An 18,653-nucleotide genomic window follows, 5' to 3' on the forward strand; every position below is an offset into this window, starting at 1 on the left:
CCCGCGCGACCGTGACGCTGTAGGCGGGACATCGATTGAAAGCGGTATTGTGATTGGACTAGCCCCTTTAACCAAATGAAATTCTATATCATCATTGGATTGTAGCACTGTCAGTTTTCTGTAAATCGTTCTAATTGTAGAAGCCACTTTTGAAAACAACCAATATTGATACCTCAAAATGGGATGGTCAGACTTGCTACCAGTAGTGGTTCTCAAACATTATAGTGGCAGTGACCCCTTTTGTAATAGCACATTTATAATCACAATCCAACACGAGTGTAATAAAAAATAACATTAAGGGAGTTATACTTAAGCAAAAACCAAGTGTTGGGCTCTGAAGCCAACACATGACTGCGCATACATTCACAAATTACCTTGCTATTGACCATCCCTTCAACAAATATTTGTGATGTGGATATACATGAGCTATTTCATATTACTTGTATAACACAAATGTGCACTTGCAATCAGAATCAACTTTATTTGCAATGCTAAGTACATTTCCAAATACTCAGAACTGTATTTGGTGCAATAGTTCCGGTAGAGTGACAAAACATATAAAATCTACACCAACATGATATAGAACTATATACAAAAATGGGTGGTAAAGATATTAGAAAAGTTAAGATAATGGAAGTTGAACACTGAGGCAGATTTACACGTGTACACATTCACAGCATCAGTACTTCTAGAGATGAAGGGGGATAAGCACAGTTTCAGTGCAGGGTGGGCTTACATGTTGAGCATGTTCTTGTTTGCCTCTTTGGGACAGATCGCCAGTTGCCGAGGGCCACGCCACACTGGGACAGAATGTTTTTAGGTGACAGTATCATTGGGCCGTTATTGACCTGCCCACCACCTACTGGAGGATAACCTAAGTAACAGTGAATACCTGGGCTGGGAGGGGTCAGTTCCTCGCATTGAAGTAAAACAGGCCGTCGCTCGATGACCCCCCCCGAAGACGCTTAAGTGTCCCTAGGCAGACACTGCTTTTCCCGCAAGGTCACAGCTCTCGGTCCGGGGACAAGGCCACGCTAGTTGCACGGATTCAAACCCATCCACTGTATCCCAAATCCAAGGAGCGATCAAGGCATCGCGGGAGGAGTATTATGTTCTCACACAGCAGCTGCTGGCAACACATAGCTGACAGCTGCACAGTAGGACACTTACACCAGCCATCATGTCCTCCACCCCATCCGCCTGAGGTCTTCAAGAGAGAGTTGCTGTAGTGTTTTACTGAAACGAGGCTTCTAATGTACAGGGACCCGGGGCATTGTCCATGTGACGAGTCTGATTCACTATCATCATAACGACTGATTCACGTGACAGTCATTCGTGTGTAGTACGTGTGTGTGAGTGCATGCGTGTGTGTGTGTGGAGGGGAAAAGTTGTGTTTAGCAGCATTGGGGCTTAATGTAAAAGGGATGAATATGGTCAACAACAACAAATACCAAAACAGATATAATAATAAAAAATAGCAAATGTACATTTACTTTAAGTCCAGTTCACATATGCAATAACCCTTCATTCTTTTTTTAATGCTACAAAATGAGTCATTGAGTGAAAACACACAAAAACGCTATAAAATATAGCCACTATCTTATAAAGACACAGAGTGATTTGAGTTTGAACCACAGTGGATCTATAAAACAGAAACTAATTTAAAAAAAAACACTGATAACCCTAAACACCAGAAGTACCATATCATCAATAATCATACCTTATCATAGCCAGTACCATAGGCTGTCTCGTTCAGACTGCATGTTGAGTGCTTTGGAGGGGAAGACAGTCTATGCAGGGAGCAAGGGGAGTGTTCAGGCTAGGTGTTGAGGGCTTTAGAGGGGCTGGACAGTCTGTGTAGGGACAAAGGGGAGTGTTCAGGCTGGGTGTTGAGGGCTTTAGAGGGTCTGGACAGTCTTCACAGGGACAGAGGGGAAGGTGAGGGCTGGTAGTTGAGGGCTTTAGAGGGTCTGGACAGTCTTCACAGGGACAGAGGGGAAGGTGAGGGCTGGTAGTTGAGGGCTTTAGAGGTGGTGGACAGTCTTTGCAGGGACAGAGGGGAGGGTGATGACTGGCCCTGGCGGGGCGGGGTGTACTGGGGGAGCTGTCTGTGCAGACTGGGCATCACAATGCTCTATCAGAGTTGATGGGGGCAGCAGTTGGCCGAACCTGGACCCTGCCCTGGGTGGGTCTAGAGCAGGGAAGAAATACCTGAGACCACAGACACACAGTGACAACAGAAGACAGGGAGAATGAGACGGACCGAAATGAAGAGAAACAGAGACAATTCTTGACAAAAAGGAAGGATGCAAAGTATTTATAAATAAAGAACAGTCGTAGGTATGAATAGTTGCAGAGGCAAAATAAACTTGCCCAGGAGACAGACTAGAGACAGAGCTTACACAGTCAGGACAGTCTATTCAGAGCTAACATATACAGGAAAGTCTATTCACAGAGCTAACGCATATGGGAAAGTCTATTCAGAGCTAACACACACTGGAAATTCTAAACACAGAGCTAACACTGACGGGACAGTCTATTTAGCATGCTAACACAGACAGGACTAGAATACACAGGAGACATTTCGAGATGTTTTCTTGTTCCTAACTTAAACAATGCGGAATATTCGTTTTCTGCTTGGATGGTCTAACGCTTTGTGCGGTTATCTCAAACACACCCACACAATGCCCTAAACCTATTCAAATTGAGCACTCCACAATGACATGGCATTTCATGCATGGTGACCTCGGACACCGGCCTTTATTGGACAGTGGGCTACGGTCAGTTGTATGCACAGTGACGGGATGTGTTTGGTCTGATCAGGGCGAGCGTCACGGCCGAGGCCTAAAGGGGGTTCTCCGGGAATTCCTGTATGCATGCAACAACCGGCAGAACATGACTCCATCACATCCAATAGACCACACGGGGGGGATTCCTTATTGAAACGGGACAACAACACAAACGCCTTCAGACGATACGGTTTGATTCAGAATTGTATTGCAGAATTCCATTCAGACGTACACACAGTCACAAGGTGTTGCATACAGGGGAAGCCACTGACATTGTTTTACACAAAGCCACACAATGCCCAGTCACAATGTAGCACAGGCTGGCAGAGACCTGGAGTGAGTTAAGGCATGGTAATCACAAACAGCAACTGTATATTAGAGAAATCATTGTACAGTAGGGTCCTATCTGTGACAGTATGGGGTTTTTCAAACTACATGTTGATTTTCATGTTGGAGTTTGAAGACGGAATATAAAACATAAATATCCAATATGGGTTTGTGTCCCCTGGAGGGAGTGAGGGGAAGATGCATTAGCAGGTTCAACACTCTGTTCTTAGTTCAAATACAGTCCAGATTAACAGCAGGTTAAGAGTGATAATTAATTTCAGATTAACAGTAGGTTAAGAGGGATTATTAATTTCAGATTACAGCAGGTTAACAGGAATGACTAAAATATTAAATCCCGGCTGTTTGTTCACAATGCAAAGAGTTTGGCTAATGCTGGTCAGGGATTTTTTTGATCCCTCTAAAATGTAAGAGTAAAAAAAGACATTGGCACAATATATACATGACAAGTATTTTTATCATCGTTTCCCCCAAAACATCCTTTAAATTATGTCATAGGAATCATATGTCAAGGCGGTATATTGGCCTGGTATGAAGAAGATGCATTATAAAAAGCTGACCTTCTGGGGAACTACGTAATTATCAGACTGTTCCATAACTAATCTAAAATGATTACAAATGTCTAAAAAGTCTTTAACCTCCAAAATAACATTCCTTGTTCCTTCTTTCCTGGAATTGTGCTTCTTCTTTCCAACTCTGCATTGACCTTCAAGTGTAAATAACCATAATTAACCTTTACTCAACAGAAATAACGGGAAAGACACCAGCCAGCCAGTTGCTGCGAACCCCCCTACCAAGCCTCCTATGACCCAGCCTACGTCCGGGGACTGGGCTTTGGCAGGAAACCAAGCTCTTTGCATGAGTTCAGCACACAGTGTCAGTTGTAGTCAGTTGATCCAGCGAGTGAGGGGGTCAGTACGGCAGACGGGCCCCACAGACAGTAAAGCAGTGAGTCAGTCAGTCATCACCTCTGGCCAGTGGGCGTGGCCTCCTACCTTCCTGCGGCAGAGCCGTTCAGTGCATTCTGGGAGGCCTGGACGGCGGACCCCACTACAGTGTTCATGGCACTGGGTTGTCCCGACGACCCATTGACTGGACTCCCGTCTCCCTTGAGGATTCCCGTACACTTCCAGTTATCCATGTAGTTAGCTGGGGAGCAGAGGACGGACAACCCCGTAACAAAGTTGTTGACAAGCCCATAACAATCCAATTATATACAGTGAATGGGTGGTGGGAAACCCTGTATGGAACGACTTTGTGAAGTTTTTAGTATAGGTTAAGTATACAGCAGTGTCCTACCTTTCCAGAGGCGGACACAGCCGTCGTCTCCTGAGGAGGCCAGCAGAGTGCTGGTGATGTTCCAGGAGACGCGCCACACTTGGGAGTTGTGGTTGTCGAACTGGGCTAAGATCTGAACCTCCAGCTTGGTGGGCCCTGTAGAGCTGCTCTCCTTGCTGTCAGAAAGGACACATGTACTGTTGATCAACACTCTCCTTTACTTCATAGGCACCGAACTGCTGTTATCTGTCCTCCTTTCCAAGACAACACAGCAAAGTAAAAAAATAAATAATAATAGTTACTGGAATTATTAAACCAGAAAAGGAGTTCAGCCGGCCCGCAATTAAAAGTGGTAAATGTTGTTGCACTACCTGGATTAAACCCAGGTCACCCACGTGAGTGGCTGTGTGTTAAACCACTACACCACGGTGCTATACGTTGGCCCAGAGTCGGTATAGCATCTCGACATGAGATCGTTTTGTCACGCATTAACACCACACCATGTTTGAATCTTTCACTAGACACCATTAAGCATTGTGTTAAACTGACTAACGTTTCTTATTAAGTTTACCTCCACCACAAATAGCATCTATGAAATGAATGGCTTTTGACACTAGCAGTTTTAACAGCTTATTAGCCAGTAATAGACTAGTATCTAACTAACTACTTGGAATTGTCATAAGATTTGAGCAATTTCTAGCGAGACTGAATATGAACTTAACACAGCCAAAGCTATTTCATGCCACAAAAATATTAGTTTTTCTTTCATTCATGGATTACACTGATACAATAACTATCAATATAGGTGACGATAACAGGCTTTTTCATCAAGCGAAAAGACGAGAGAATCATGGAAACCCCGACTCTATTACTGCCCAAGCAATTTTTATCTTGCCCCAAAAATCATGCACGGATGCGTACTTCAAAAATCCACCAGAAATAGTCGCAATATAACCGCAATATAACCTGTAGCCAGCAAACTTTCTATCTATCAGGAACAAATCCTAACGCATAATTTGCTTTGACTGTAACGAAATTCAAACGTGGGACCTATTGGATGCAGAGCCGTGTCTTTAACCACTACGCTATTTAACAAGGGGTAGTCGGTCAGCCAGTCACTCAGCCAGTCAGTAAGAGATATTCACTCTTCTTGGCCGGCTCCACTTACGCGGTCCAGCAAAAAGGGTACGTCATACATTCCAGCTGTATCCTGCCTGCAATGAGTCATCAGGAAACATTTATCCACTCACCGCAGAGGGACCAACTTAAAGATCCGGACATCTTTAGTTGCTATGGCGAGCACATGGAAGGACCGTCCCAGGTTCGGGGCGAAGGCTATGTCATGCACGGCATCTGTCACGGTCATCAGTGTCTCAGCTTTGGCGTATTTCCTGATGAAACATAAGCAATAATTAACTTCTAAATTGTTTTTTTTTTTCAAGCAATGATGCAGATGGGCGGTTAATTGGCAAAGTGAACTAAAAGTACTGCATTTGTAGAAAGCTGCGAAATAGAACACAGTAGAAGTAGAATGTAGTATCATGTAACCATCTGATTCCTGCACTCATTTTATGTAACCTTCTTATACCCGTATCATCAAACCATCTCATCCTTCTGTATCAAGTAAAAATAACACAATATACCTGTTAGACACGTTTTTTGTTGTACTAATGTTACAATTAAGTAAAAACTGACCTGGTGTTTTTGATGTACTAATGTTATAACTAGGTAATAAGGCTGACCATGTTTTTTTGTTGTTGTTGTAATAATAATGTTATAACTAGGTAATAAGGCTGACCATGTGTTTTTTTTGTTGTAATAATAACAATAATGTTAAAACTAGGCAATAAGGCTGACCATGTTTTTTTTTTTTGTTGTAATAATAATGTTATAACTAGGTAATAAGGCTCACCTTGTGTTTTCGTTGTACTCGTAGATCTGGACCTTCCCGCCATATGTCACGTTGCTATCATCACTGCCCACTGCTATCATGGGCGGATGAGCACGAGAACTAAGGGAAAAATAACAGATCATTATGAAAATGTTTTTATTAGCACTTAAAGAACTATCCTTTTTGTATCTGCACCTGGTAGAAAGTTCCAAATGCATGCCATAGGTGTAGCCCGAAAATGCTCACTAGTGAAGTTATTAGAAAAGCTTGAAAACGTGACAGCAGGGTTACTGTTACAGCTTATGCCAGTGGTATTCAAATCTGGACACAAAGTCAATTCCACCCCATCTTGTCATTGCAACCCCATAATCAGAGACTTATTTAGACCTGGGACACCAGGTGGGTGCAATTAATGATGAGGTAAAACAGACAATCAGCAGGCTCAGGACCTCGGTGGGTAAGATTTGAAAACCCTGACGTAATGCTATACACAAACAGCAACTGTGATTGGGTTCATCTAAAAATCACTAGTTTCAGGCAACACTGCCAGTGGTTCAAACCCTGACCGATTTCACGTGACTCATGCTCAAAGGAGTATGTTTCAAAATCCGGCTGACTCAGTGAAGCATTCATTTGTTCCACTCTTATTCAGAGGGACTTACAGTAACTGCATGCAGTCTAAGAAAGCTAGGCGAAACAACCACACAGTTTTACTAGTGAGTATGTCCTAAACAACAAATTAGTAATCGGCTAAAGTCAGCTCCGGAAAGGGGGCCACGCAAATAATGAACAAGAAACATGAGCAAAGATTCCAAAATGCGGTGATGGGACAACTTCAGGTGCTCTTTTGAACGGCGATCCAGACCTGGAGGGGTTCCAGGAGATACAGCTGCAGCTGAGCTTGCCGGAGATCTCGTGCTGCAGTGACCACTGGCTGAGGTTCATCACATCTGGAGCCTCGTAGATCCTCACCACCCCGTCGGCTGAGCACGTCGTCAGCATCAGACCCATGTATTTAGGCGCGAACTTCACATCAGTCACCGACGTCCTGCTGTCAACCAGCGTGGTCCTCTTGATCTAGAATTACATACAGGACGCCACCTTTACCGTACATGCAGGTGCATGTCTTCTCTGCCCCATAACCTGTCTAGAGAACCGCCTCACAGCAGTCACTGGATAATAGCATGTCGCCAGTTCTGTGCTAAACTTGCATTAAAAAGATATTTGCAAATGCCAAGACAACCCAATTAGATCTAGGAGTTTTACCCAGTGGCTCTGCCCCCTCTGTTTGTCATTCGACTCCCCAACTATCTCCTCCCAGACAGCCGCCGTCCGGTCGAAGGAGCAGGAGGCCAGCACCTGGCCAAACTCAGGGTGGGCCCAGGTCACACGCCACACAGATCCGCTGTGTGTCTGCAGAGAGGAGTCAAAATCACAGACTTCAATTTTACATAGTGCATTATGCCCCTTTGCAGACAACGTTTAAATGGGTAACAATACTGGAACACAAAAGTAGTGTTGTGGAATTATTCAAAACACACTAATGTATTTTTTCTAAAAATGTAAGAAATAGAACAGTCTTGCCTTCCAGCTGGCAGTGCAGTGCCATTCCCCGCTTTCACTTTTGTCCCAAACCTGACGAAAGACAACAGTTACAACGCGGTTTACTGTTTTGTTTCTGTGTATTTTCATTACATCCCTGCTAGCACTGAACGATAGCTGCATGGCTAGCCGCCATCTAGTTGACTACCTTAGTTAGCCAGCAAGCTAACTACTTTATTTTTTTAGTAACGTAAACTGTTAAATAATACTGCGAGTGTATACATGTAATCAATTTGTTACTATAATAGTCATAAAGTAAACTGGTTAGAGAGCTACAGTTGCAGTTTCTCAATAAAAGCAAAAGTCTTAGCAATAAGAAAGCTAGCTAGCAAAACTAGTCAGCTCACATTTTACCTTTACACTTTGATCACTTGAACAAGTTGCCATTCTCCGGCCGTGAAAATCATAGGAAACATCGTGTATTAGATCTTTGTGATCTGCTGCAATGCTACGAGCCACAAACATTTCTATTTAGCTCGTTTAATTTACTCCAAAGCACTGGACCTCTCCCTTGATTCGATTCCGCTATCGTTATATTCTTGGCGCCGCGGCTGGTAGGTCAAAATGTGACCACGGTGGGGCGTACGGAAGCATTTGCTTCGAAGCTAGTATTTACTACGGGACGATTGGAACCAGAGCTCGGACTCCGATTCAAAGTAACAGTACCACGTGACGGATGGCGTTCGAGTCTCACCATTTACATTACAACCATGAACAAGTGTCAGAACTTGTTGAAAAAGAGAGCCCCTTTCTGAGACTTGTATAATATATACGAATTTTCCATAACGTAGAAAATGTTTCCCCCGACATTTAACCTGCCACATTACACACGCACATAACTGCCCTGCATCTGGAAACTTGGGTATCTTTCCCGAAGTGTCACCAAATAGGTGGCTTACGGATAGATTTACACAGGTGGAATATCAGTTTTGCGGAGGCACAGTATCGAATGTCTCAATATACTATACATTATTTTAATAATTTTGTTCGAAACCCTGTCTTCTTTTAAATAAAGATTTCATTACACATTGTCTAGGTCGCTCTTTTTAAACAGATTTCAAACACAGGAATTAAAAGCATAACGTTATAGCTTCAAACTAGCACAAATACGAGATCAGGGCCCTCGGAAGCTTCCTTTAAATGAACTTTCTCGTGCGGTGTTGTAAAATGCAGGCTCCTACACACTTCTCACTCGTGCACGAGAGAGCGCATGCGTACCTGACGTTGTGGTCCCCCTCCCCTCCACGGATGACTGACTGCTGTAGATGGCTGTCACAGGCGGGGCTAGCCTGCTAACTTATCGTTGACAACATTCAAAGACTACTCTTGCAAGTGTCTGAAACATCCACAATAAAAAATGGATCAAGAGTTTGAGGACATAGATTCTTCTGGGAAGTGGCAGAACCTTTACAATGTAAGTCGGCCCTTATGATATTTTTGTTTGCTAACCTAGCTACCTGTCTAGTTATGTGGCTAACGCGTTGGCTAGTACTGTAGATAGTACTGTAACCAGCTAAATTGGCTAGCTGGCTAAATGCCGGTTACCAAACAATAATGCCCGTCATTATGCTTTTGATAAATCAAATTGATTTATTTTGAACGGTGTAGTGAATGGACAATGATAGTCAAAATTATGTTTGTCCTGAAAAATAATCTAGTAAATTAAACCTAATATTACAGGAAAAGACTCAGACTTCCGGAAAACGTGCATCAACACACATTAGCTAGCCTGTTTCTGAGAAGTCGCAAAGACTTCCCGAAATATGTGCGCATGTGTTTCCATATCTAGGAAACAAGACAGATTACCATGAAGTAGACCAACTGAGCTCTGGTTAATAACATCCAATATAGTTAGGTACCCGGCCACAAGGGAGGCATTGTCTTGTTTTAAATCTAGTTATTAGTATTCATTTAATAGGTAATGTTTTATTTATATTAGGCATTTTTATGCACCCATCTATGTGATGTTTTTGTTAACAATTCACAACAATGTTTATGAATTTGATGTGATAAAAAGTTGGGCTGTGGACAGGAATGGTAGTAAATAGAGCTCTAGACAGGACTGGTAGTAAAGCTTCAAGGCTACAGACCAGGCTGTAGACAGGACTGGTAGTAATGGTTAAAGGATATAAACTGAGCAATAGACAGCAGGGCTAGTAGGAAAGGTTCAAGGTTAGGGAGGGAATGTCTTGTCAGATATGACCTTTTTCACTGTCCACTGACTCATGGACTCAGATCAGTTTTCCCTCTAATCCTCTGGTTTATAATGTTGCTCATCGATTAAGCTTACCCTCTCATCCTGAGGATTATAATGTTGCTAATTAATGAAGCCAAGTTTGGTACCTAGTCAATACCCGGGAACCAGGGAAAAGCTTTTCTCACAAGTTAATGGATGTATTTTTTGCTTGTTTTGCTACAGATGTCCACTGTCAGTTGCTTAATAGCTATAGATCAGAAAGGCACCAAATTGCATGGACTGTCGAGGTTCGGTTAATGTCTGTTATGTCTGCCCCTGCTTTCTCAGGAAATACGAAACCAAGCCAGTGAATATTCATACAGAATGGCCAAACTTCCAGAGAATCGTAATCGAAACAGATATAGAGATGTCAGCCCGTGTAAGTAGTGTCACTCATGGAGATTGAGCAAATTAATAAATAAAGGTCAATAAACTATCCTCATTGTGAACAATTCTTACACCATGATTATCATTATTTTTTTGTGGTTTACTTTGTGCATGAAAATCTATTTGCTTTTGGTTTCAGATGATCACAGTCGTGTTAAACTTGAAAACTCTGAAAATGACTACATCAATGCGAGTTTAGTCACAGTGGAGGAAGCCCAAAGAAGCTATATTTTATCACAGGTAAGTGCTCACAAGTAAAACGGACATTGGGGTAAATAATAAAACAATAAAAAAAAATGTAGTGTATTTTGATCAGCATTAGGGTGGATCTGAACTAAGGACCGGCCCCTGTGTTTTTAAGCTGAATTTAAACCGACCCGTGTTAAAGCTGTGCTGTGTGATGTTTTCTCCCCCAGGGCCCACTGAGAAACACCTGTGGTCACTTCTGGTTGATGATCTGGGAGCAAAACTCAAAAGCCGTTATAATGCTTAACAGAGTCATAGAGAAGGGATCTGTAAGTACATAAGTATGTTATAATGATGAACAGATTGATACAGAAAGGAGCTATAATTTACATCTACTGTAAAATATTAGACTGCTAGATAGAATAACAGAACAGGGATTTGTTCAGTGCTTTTATTTACACTATATTGTAGGCTATATTGTAGTCCAAGAGCATGTTGTCTCTCTGTAAATATGTTGAACATTTCAGCTACCTGCCTTAATCTGCTAGCCCCGCATGCAAGACTGCACCTGCTCCTGACTCCCCTGTTCCTATCTTTCCATGTCACCCACTGTATTTAGTATCATTTAGGGGTTTGTCTATTTGTATTTTTACAGGATTTGACTTGTTTTTTCTACTGTATTTTCTTGCATTTGAATGCCTTTGGCCTTATTGTCCTTCAAGAAAAATTGGTTTTCAAATGATTTTCCTGGTTTAATTAAAAAAAACGTTTTATCTGTTTCCGTGCTAAAGTCCACTAACTCAATATAAACAGTACAATATAAATAATGTTTAAAGGGGGTAACCCTGTATCTAACTTTAGACATATTCCCTCTCAACAGGAGAAATGTGCTCAGTACTGGCCGACGGATGAAGATCACTCTGTGTCTTTCACGGATACAGGGTTTGTAGTGACACTCGTGAAGGAGGAGGACATGTCCTACTACACAATCCGACTGCTGGAGCTGAGGCATACGGAGGTAAGCTGTGCCTTCTCCATGTTATTTCTGACAACACTTCAGATTTCTTTGTAGGAGGTCTGCGGTCAAAAGGGATATTTTTCAGGTGCTTTGTGATTTAATCATGGTAATAAACTGTGATGATCTTTTTCCAGACGGGAGAAACGAGAGAGATATACCACTTTCACTACACCACCTGGCCCGACTTTGGTGTCCCAGAATCCCCGGCTTCCTTCCTAAACTTCCTGGTCAAGGTGCGAGAGTCCGGTTCCTTGGAGGTCGAGCACGGGCCTGCTGTGGTGCACTGCAGTGCCGGGATTGGACGCTCAGGGACGTTCTCATTGGTCGACTCCTGTCTTATCCTGGTAACATTAAGACTTTTACTCTGGGGGGGGAAACATACTGCTACAGACAGGAAAATCTGTCTAGGACAAGGCTTACTTGAAATTTAAGATTCAGTCCTGGTGGTATTGTAGAGAGATTCCTTATCCCTGATTTTAAGGGAAAGTACAGGTGTATCTAAAAAAAAAATAGAATATCGTGGAAAATGTTTTTTTTTTTCATTTCATAATTCAAAAGTGACACTTTCATATATTCTACATTTATAACAGAAAGTAAAAATGTCAAGCCTTTTTTGTATCCATCTTGATGATTACGGCTTACAAGTCATGGAAATGACTTGTATCTCAAAATATTAGAATAAAAAAAATTATATATCGAAATGTTGACCTGAGAAGAGTGCTAATCAGCTAATTAAGTCAAAACACCTGTGAAGGTTTTCTGAGAATGTTAATTCATGCACTCAATACTTGGTCAGGGCTCCTTTTACACACATTTCTGCATCAATGCGGCGTGGCCTGGAGGCAATCAGCCTGTGGAACTGCTGAGGTGTTATGGAAGTCCAGGTTGCTTTGATTGCGGCCTTCAGCTCATCTGTGTTGTTGGGTCTAATTTTCCTCTTTACAATATCCCATAGATTCTCTATGGGTTTTAGGTTATGAGTTGGTTGGCCAATTAAGCACAGTATTACTATGGGCAGCAAACCAGCTACTAGTTGTCTTGGGACTGTGGGCAGGTGCCAAGTCTTGCTGGAAAAGGAAATCAGCGTCTCCATAAAGATTGTTCTCTAAAATCTCCTGGTAGACGTCTGCATTGACTCTTGACTTGATAAAACACAGAGGACCAACACCAGCAGATGACATGGCACCCCAACTCATCACTGATTGTGGAAACTTCACACTGGACTTCAAGCAACTTGGATTCTGTGCCTCTCTACTCTTCCTCTAGACTCTGGGACCTTGATTTCTAAATGAAATGCAAAATGTACTTTCATCTGAAGAGAGGACTTTAGACCACTGAGCAACTGTCCAGTTAGTTTTCTCCTTCACCCAGGTAAGACGCTTCTGATGTTCTCTCTGGTTCAAGAGTGGCTTTACACGAGGAATGCGACACTTTTCCTGGACATGTCTGTGCGTGCCCTGGCTCCAGCCTTAGTCCACTCCTTGTGAAGCTCCCCCAAGATCTTGAATCGGCTTTGCTTGACAATCCACTCAATGCTGTGGTCATCCCTGTTACTTGTGCTCCTTTTTTAATACCACACTTTTCCGTTCCAGTCAACTTTTCCTGAATGTGCTTTGATACAGCACTCTGCGAACAGCCAGCCCTTTCAGCAATGACCTTCTGTGGCTTATTCTCATCATGGAGGGTGTAAATGAGTGTCTTCTGTACAACTCTCAAGTCATCAGTCTTCCCCATGATTGTGGTTGTGTGGACTGAAAGCTCTGGGAGTTAATTAGCTGATTAGAACTCTTCTCAGGTCAACATTTCTGTGTTGTACATATTTTATTCTAATATTTTGAGATACTGGATTTCTCATTTCCATGAGCTGTAATGAAAATTTTAACAAAAAAGTATTGAAATGTTTCACTTTGTGTAATGAATCTAGAACATATGAAGTTGTCATCTTTTGATTTGAATTACAGAAAGAAAGAATGTAAAATATTTTTTAGATGCACCTGTAAAACCATAGATTTTCATGGTGTTTCAACTAACTCAAGACAGACCAGAAGCTGTCATTTCCAGGGGGCGGGATTAGTAAAGCCAAATGGGCTGAACCTAGGAAGAATGTGGGCAAGTCAAGCTTTTTAAATGATTTTCTTTGGTAGGAAATGCCTACAATGTAAACCGTGCTTTTGCAGAAATTCAAATTGTCCTGCATTAGTTTTTAAAAACCAATGAAATAAAAATAAAAAACTTTGCTCTATAGGCTTACAACTGTAACACGTTTTCCTGTGCAGATGAGCAAGAGGAAAGACCCATCATCTGTGGACATTCAGAAGGTTCTGCTGGACATGAGAGAGTACAGGATGGGTCTGATCCAGACTCCTGACCAGCTCCGCTTCTCCTACAGAGCCGTCATGGAGGGGGCCAAGTGTATCATCAGGGACTCCTCTCCACAGGTAACACACCTCACCCTAACCGCACGCCTAGCTACAGGTTACCCACCTCAGCCTGACCGCACGCCTAGCTAAAGGTCACACACCTCAGCCTGACCGCACGCCTAGCTACAGGTCACACACCTCAGCCTGACCGCACGCCTAGCTACAGGTCACACACCTCAGCCTGACCGCACGCCTAGCTACAGGTCACACACCTCAGCCTGACCGCACGCCTAGCTACAGGTCACACACCTCAGCCTGACCGCACGCCTAGCAACCGATATTGCACTACTTTTTGCCGATAATGTGTTACTCCAAAAATGAATCTTTTCACTGCCTGTAGTAACATAAAGGAAGGGAATAAACATTGTTGATCACAAAGCACTTATGTGTCTTCTGCAGCAGAGCAGGTGGAGAGAGCTATCCAGAGAAGATGTAGAGCCCCCTGTCCCTCCACCTCGACAACTCTGCCACACCCAAGCCCCACCCCCGCCCCCGCCGCGTCCTTTAGTTAGCCCCACCCCCCCACAACCTACAGGGAAACCCAATGGTCAGGGGCTGTCCTGTGTGGAGCCTGTGTCCGTGGACCTGCTCAGAGAGGACCGGACCGCGGTCGACGGGACAGACAGACACAGCTCAGAGAGGGACCTGGCAGGAGTGAACAGGTAAGTTACGGTGTTGTCTCACCCACCAGTTTATTCCAATTCATTCCCCCGTGGTTGGCTGTCGGCCTTCAGCATTGGACAGACTCTGTGCTTTGAACGCCCTCAAATTATGACCCAGCCACACTTCAGGAGCCACTTAAACAAGATCTGATCTAACCGTCTCTTTCCAGCCTGAGGAAGCGACACAGGGAGGAGCGTATTGCCAGCACTGCCCATAAAGTGTCCCAGATGAAACAGAGACTGACTGACACAGAGAGGCAGAGGGAGAGCTGGCAGTATTGGAGGCCAGTTCTGCTTAACATTGGAGCTGGAGCAGCCGTGGCCGCGGGACTGCTGCTGGCGTGGTTTTTCTCCCAGTGATACACACCCCACCCCCACCCCACCACCCATTTTCTGTCTCACACATGGATTCACTCTTGTTTTGCACCAGTATCTAGGACACGGTACTATAGTTCTCTCTGTAGGTAGGCTCTGACTGTGCAGAACAGGGGTATTTATTTCTACAGGTCAAAGGCTGCTTTGACAAATGCAGCCCAGGTCTGATCTTTTTCCCGATAATCGAAAAAGTTAGCTTTTTCTTAATGGTCAAAGACCCAATAGTGAAATAAGATCCAGCCTGGGCTGCATATGTTAATGCATCCGTAACATCAGAGCACTAGATCAAACCTCCCAGTGTATATTTTCATGTTAAAGATCTTCATGGTAACATCTCTCTCAGGATCTTAGGCTGCGTTTACAGGGGCTCACACAGGTTATTTTCTATTGGACAAATTGTCAATTTGACCAGTCACATGAGATTTTTTTTTAGCATCAGACCTTTTTCCAAGCTGATATGATTGGTCAGAAAACCAATGGGGAAAAAAACAGATTGGGCTTGTCAACGCAGCCATTGGTGCTTCAGCTCCAGCACCACTGATGAATGTACTGTAAATCTATCTAACCCTATAGAGCAACCACACGATGGAGCAACTGAAGCTTCAGAGCAAACAAAGGAACATTGTTCTGATTTAAACTTTTTCATTCATTACTTTCAAAGGTCATGTCACTGATTTGATGGACACTTGACATAGAGCATTTCGAAAGCTTTGTTTGAACTTTGAACCTCTTCCCACAGAGGTCCCAGTGCAACAGGAACCTTGAGGGGAAATGGCAATGGACTGTGGAACATCATACTGTACTCTTCATGATGCTCAGCATGCGCGCTTTAGTTTAGACATTTTCCCAGAACTGACATGGTTCTTCTTCCGTTGTCAGCAGGGCAGGTCAGGGGGCCAGGTAGAGTTTGGTTTGGACACTTTCAGTCAGGCGCTCAGTGGTTTAGACAGGAATCAATTCATGACTTCATCAGATCATTGCTCTAGGCTGCAATGCATACAGCAGGCTTCAGGTGACCAGCACTTTCTGTTCCTCAACCCGCTGGCTGTCAGCCAACCAGGCTGGGTTAGCTTCTACTGTCAGCTGATCCAGTGGGATGGTTTGGAGGGGTCTTCATGTCCTTAATGTAATCCCCTAAAATATGGCTGAGTTAGCTATAGATAGATAGCTAATGCCAGATCTCATTTCCCCATGACAGATTTCAGTTGGCAGTTATACTTTATTTTGAGAGTCCCAATTTCTGTCTGTAGATGTTTTATTGAAAGTAAATACTATCAGGAAACGTTCAATAACATATCTGTTGATATGCAACTGCTTGCTATGGTTAGGTTTAGGATAAGGCTTAGCGTTAAAGCGTTTTTATTATGAAAAAGGTTATGATTAGTAGATAGTTAACATGTTACTGATAATCAGTAGATAATATGCAGAGCATCTACAGAAACACTTTTGGGACTCTCAAAATAGTGTTACCCAGTTGGCTAGCACAAAATGTGGTCAGGGGTTGTGAGGTTGTTTTGACACGACATGCTAAGCAGTGTTAACCCAGGGTAGTGTTATATCGTTTTCTTCATGTGATTCAGAATGTATTTTCCATTGAGTGTAAAGCTTCTGACTGGGGCCCAGTAAAGAATTGGTGTGTGACAGTAACCTGGGTTTGAGCTCACCACTGCTGCATGTACAGAGGAACGCCTATGTCAGATAATAGCCCCTCATCACACTGTAGAGTGAAAATGCCCTAAGCTTCTAGTGTCACTGGGACCAATTAAAAAATATTGTTAATAGTGTGATTCCCAGGTTTGGTCAAAGCATCCAACACCGAGTGCTAAGCAAGTCAATACGTTGTTGAAAGAAATCAAACTAGGTGACTATATAATATGGATGCGTCTTTTGGATTTTTTTTGTTTGAAACAGATGTGCCTTTAAGACCATCCAATGGTTAGCTACTTGATTTGAAAAACAACAACAATAACAGAATAACTAAAATCAGATACAGCTGCGGTCTCGTGGCTCACAGTTGCATACTACACGTGTTGTTGGTATGTTCTACCTGAGGGTACATGTCTTCTGAAAGCTCATCCCAGGTGTACTAAGTTCCTTTGAGGGGATGACTGACTGATGGGATGACTGACTGATGGGATGACTGACTGGAGGTAGCCGAAATGGCACTCTGTTCCCAATATAGCTCCCTGTGTCTCTGGTCAGAAGTTCGGCACTATGGGGTATAGGTTGCTTGGCAATGTCCTCTCTTGGATGACACTGGACGATGGTCTCTCGTTGGATGTAGTTTAGGGTTTAGCCAAGTAACACTGGCCTCAGAATGGCTTGGACCAGAACATTCCATTTGTTTGCTTATTTACATCTTGTTGTTGTTGTTTCCTCTTAGATTCAGGTGAGTTGTGTCCACTGTATAGCTGCAGTGATGACACGATGTCTTGGAAAAACAAAACAAAAGTGAACTTCTTGAATAAAGTATTTCTTTTATAACAGTGGCCGCCTCTGGCTGTGTTGATGTTCTCGATCAGCGTTTGTCATACACTTGTCTGTGTAGATTTAATGAACTGAAATCTCATCCATTAAGGTCATTGGAGCATGATTTTGGCCTGTAGGGAGAAAAGCTCAAATCCTGTAGTTTTGTCAAATGCAATCCTATTCCTTATATGCACTACTACTGACAAATGAAATGTATTGCATGGAATAGGGTGCCATTTGAGACACAACTCTAGAATATTTTTATATTTCTGCATGACAGGTCTCCACATCGTCTGTACCTCTCTCGCTCTTGGCTCTTCTGTTCCTCCTTTCTGCTTTCGTGCTCCTCTGTTTGTGTTCCTCTCTTTCTCCTCTGCCTCAGCATCTCCTCTCCTTTCCCTCCTTTCTCTGATCTTCTCTCACTGTGTATTCCTGGTTTATGGTGGTCTCCATGGTTTTGTCGTGGTTTATGATGTGATTGAATGGTCTGAGTCAATGCAGGTAAAATTAGATCCCAGTCACACTACATTCCAGGAATGGATTCCATGTTTCTAGAAGAGGCCTTAGGTCATACATCCGGTAATTCTGTTTTCTCCGGCCATGTGGCTAGCAACATCCATTTTCTCCACTCAGGACTGCTGGAGAATTATATCTGGAGAAAGCTAATTTGATTGGTCAATACGTGTCTCTCGTCTAAAAAGGACATGTTTATTTCCCATTCACAATGACTTGAAGGAGCAAAAATGAGGTTTTAAATTCAAACTGTAGATGTTGAAATATATTTTTGGAATCTGTTATTATAAGAATCACCTGACTATGGGATTCTTAATTTTACAGAACAAAAATGCCACATGTAACAATTTAATAGGCTTTATTGAGTTTCTACAACAAGTACAGTTGAAACCAGGATTCATCTGTGAAGATCGTCCACTGGAATTGAGCATTTGCCCACTGAAGTCGGTTACGATGCCAAATTGCAGTCTGGTCCGGACCAT

The 18,653-nt window shown here is 43.0% G+C and overlaps 2 protein-coding genes across 3 annotated transcripts; one reads left to right on the top strand and one right to left on the bottom strand.

The window, feature by feature from the left end:
- Positions 1 to 502: 502 nt before the first annotated feature.
- Positions 503 to 9,017, bottom strand: LOC105016481 (nucleoporin SEH1). 2 transcript variants are annotated; one of them, XM_010880359.5, is made up of 9 exons: positions 8,260 to 9,017; positions 7,888 to 7,938; positions 7,570 to 7,716; positions 7,169 to 7,380; positions 6,325 to 6,423; positions 5,663 to 5,803; positions 4,434 to 4,588; positions 4,130 to 4,283; positions 503 to 2,211 (listed from the first exon to the last, which is right to left on the bottom strand). In XM_010880359.5, the coding sequence occupies exons 1-9, from the start codon at positions 8,368 to 8,370 to the stop codon at positions 2,025 to 2,027; spliced, it is 1,257 nt and encodes a 418-aa protein (XP_010878661.1). In that variant the 5' UTR covers positions 8,371 to 9,017; the 3' UTR covers positions 503 to 2,024. The 2 variants fall into 2 exon arrangements, with proteins under 2 accessions (XP_010878661.1, XP_010878662.1); XM_010880360.5 differs by lacking the exon at positions 503 to 2,211 and adding an exon at positions 2,303 to 2,935.
- A 117-nt stretch (positions 9,018 to 9,134) lies between these two features.
- On the top strand, positions 9,135 to 17,675 carry ptpn2a (protein tyrosine phosphatase non-receptor type 2a). The gene is made up of 9 exons (XM_010880358.5): positions 9,135 to 9,319; positions 10,430 to 10,520; positions 10,668 to 10,768; positions 10,945 to 11,043; positions 11,595 to 11,732; positions 11,867 to 12,076; positions 14,009 to 14,170; positions 14,552 to 14,814; positions 14,985 to 17,675. The coding sequence occupies exons 1-9, from the start codon at positions 9,263 to 9,265 to the stop codon at positions 15,172 to 15,174; spliced, it is 1,311 nt and encodes a 436-aa protein (XP_010878660.3). The 5' UTR covers positions 9,135 to 9,262; the 3' UTR covers positions 15,175 to 17,675.
- Positions 17,676 to 18,653: the final 978 nt, after the last annotated feature.

The sequence above is a fragment of the Esox lucius genome, chromosome 16 (assembly GCF_011004845.1).
Source record: "Esox lucius isolate fEsoLuc1 chromosome 16, fEsoLuc1.pri, whole genome shotgun sequence".
In the NCBI taxonomy this organism is placed as follows: Eukaryota; Metazoa; Chordata; class Actinopteri; order Esociformes; family Esocidae; genus Esox; species Esox lucius.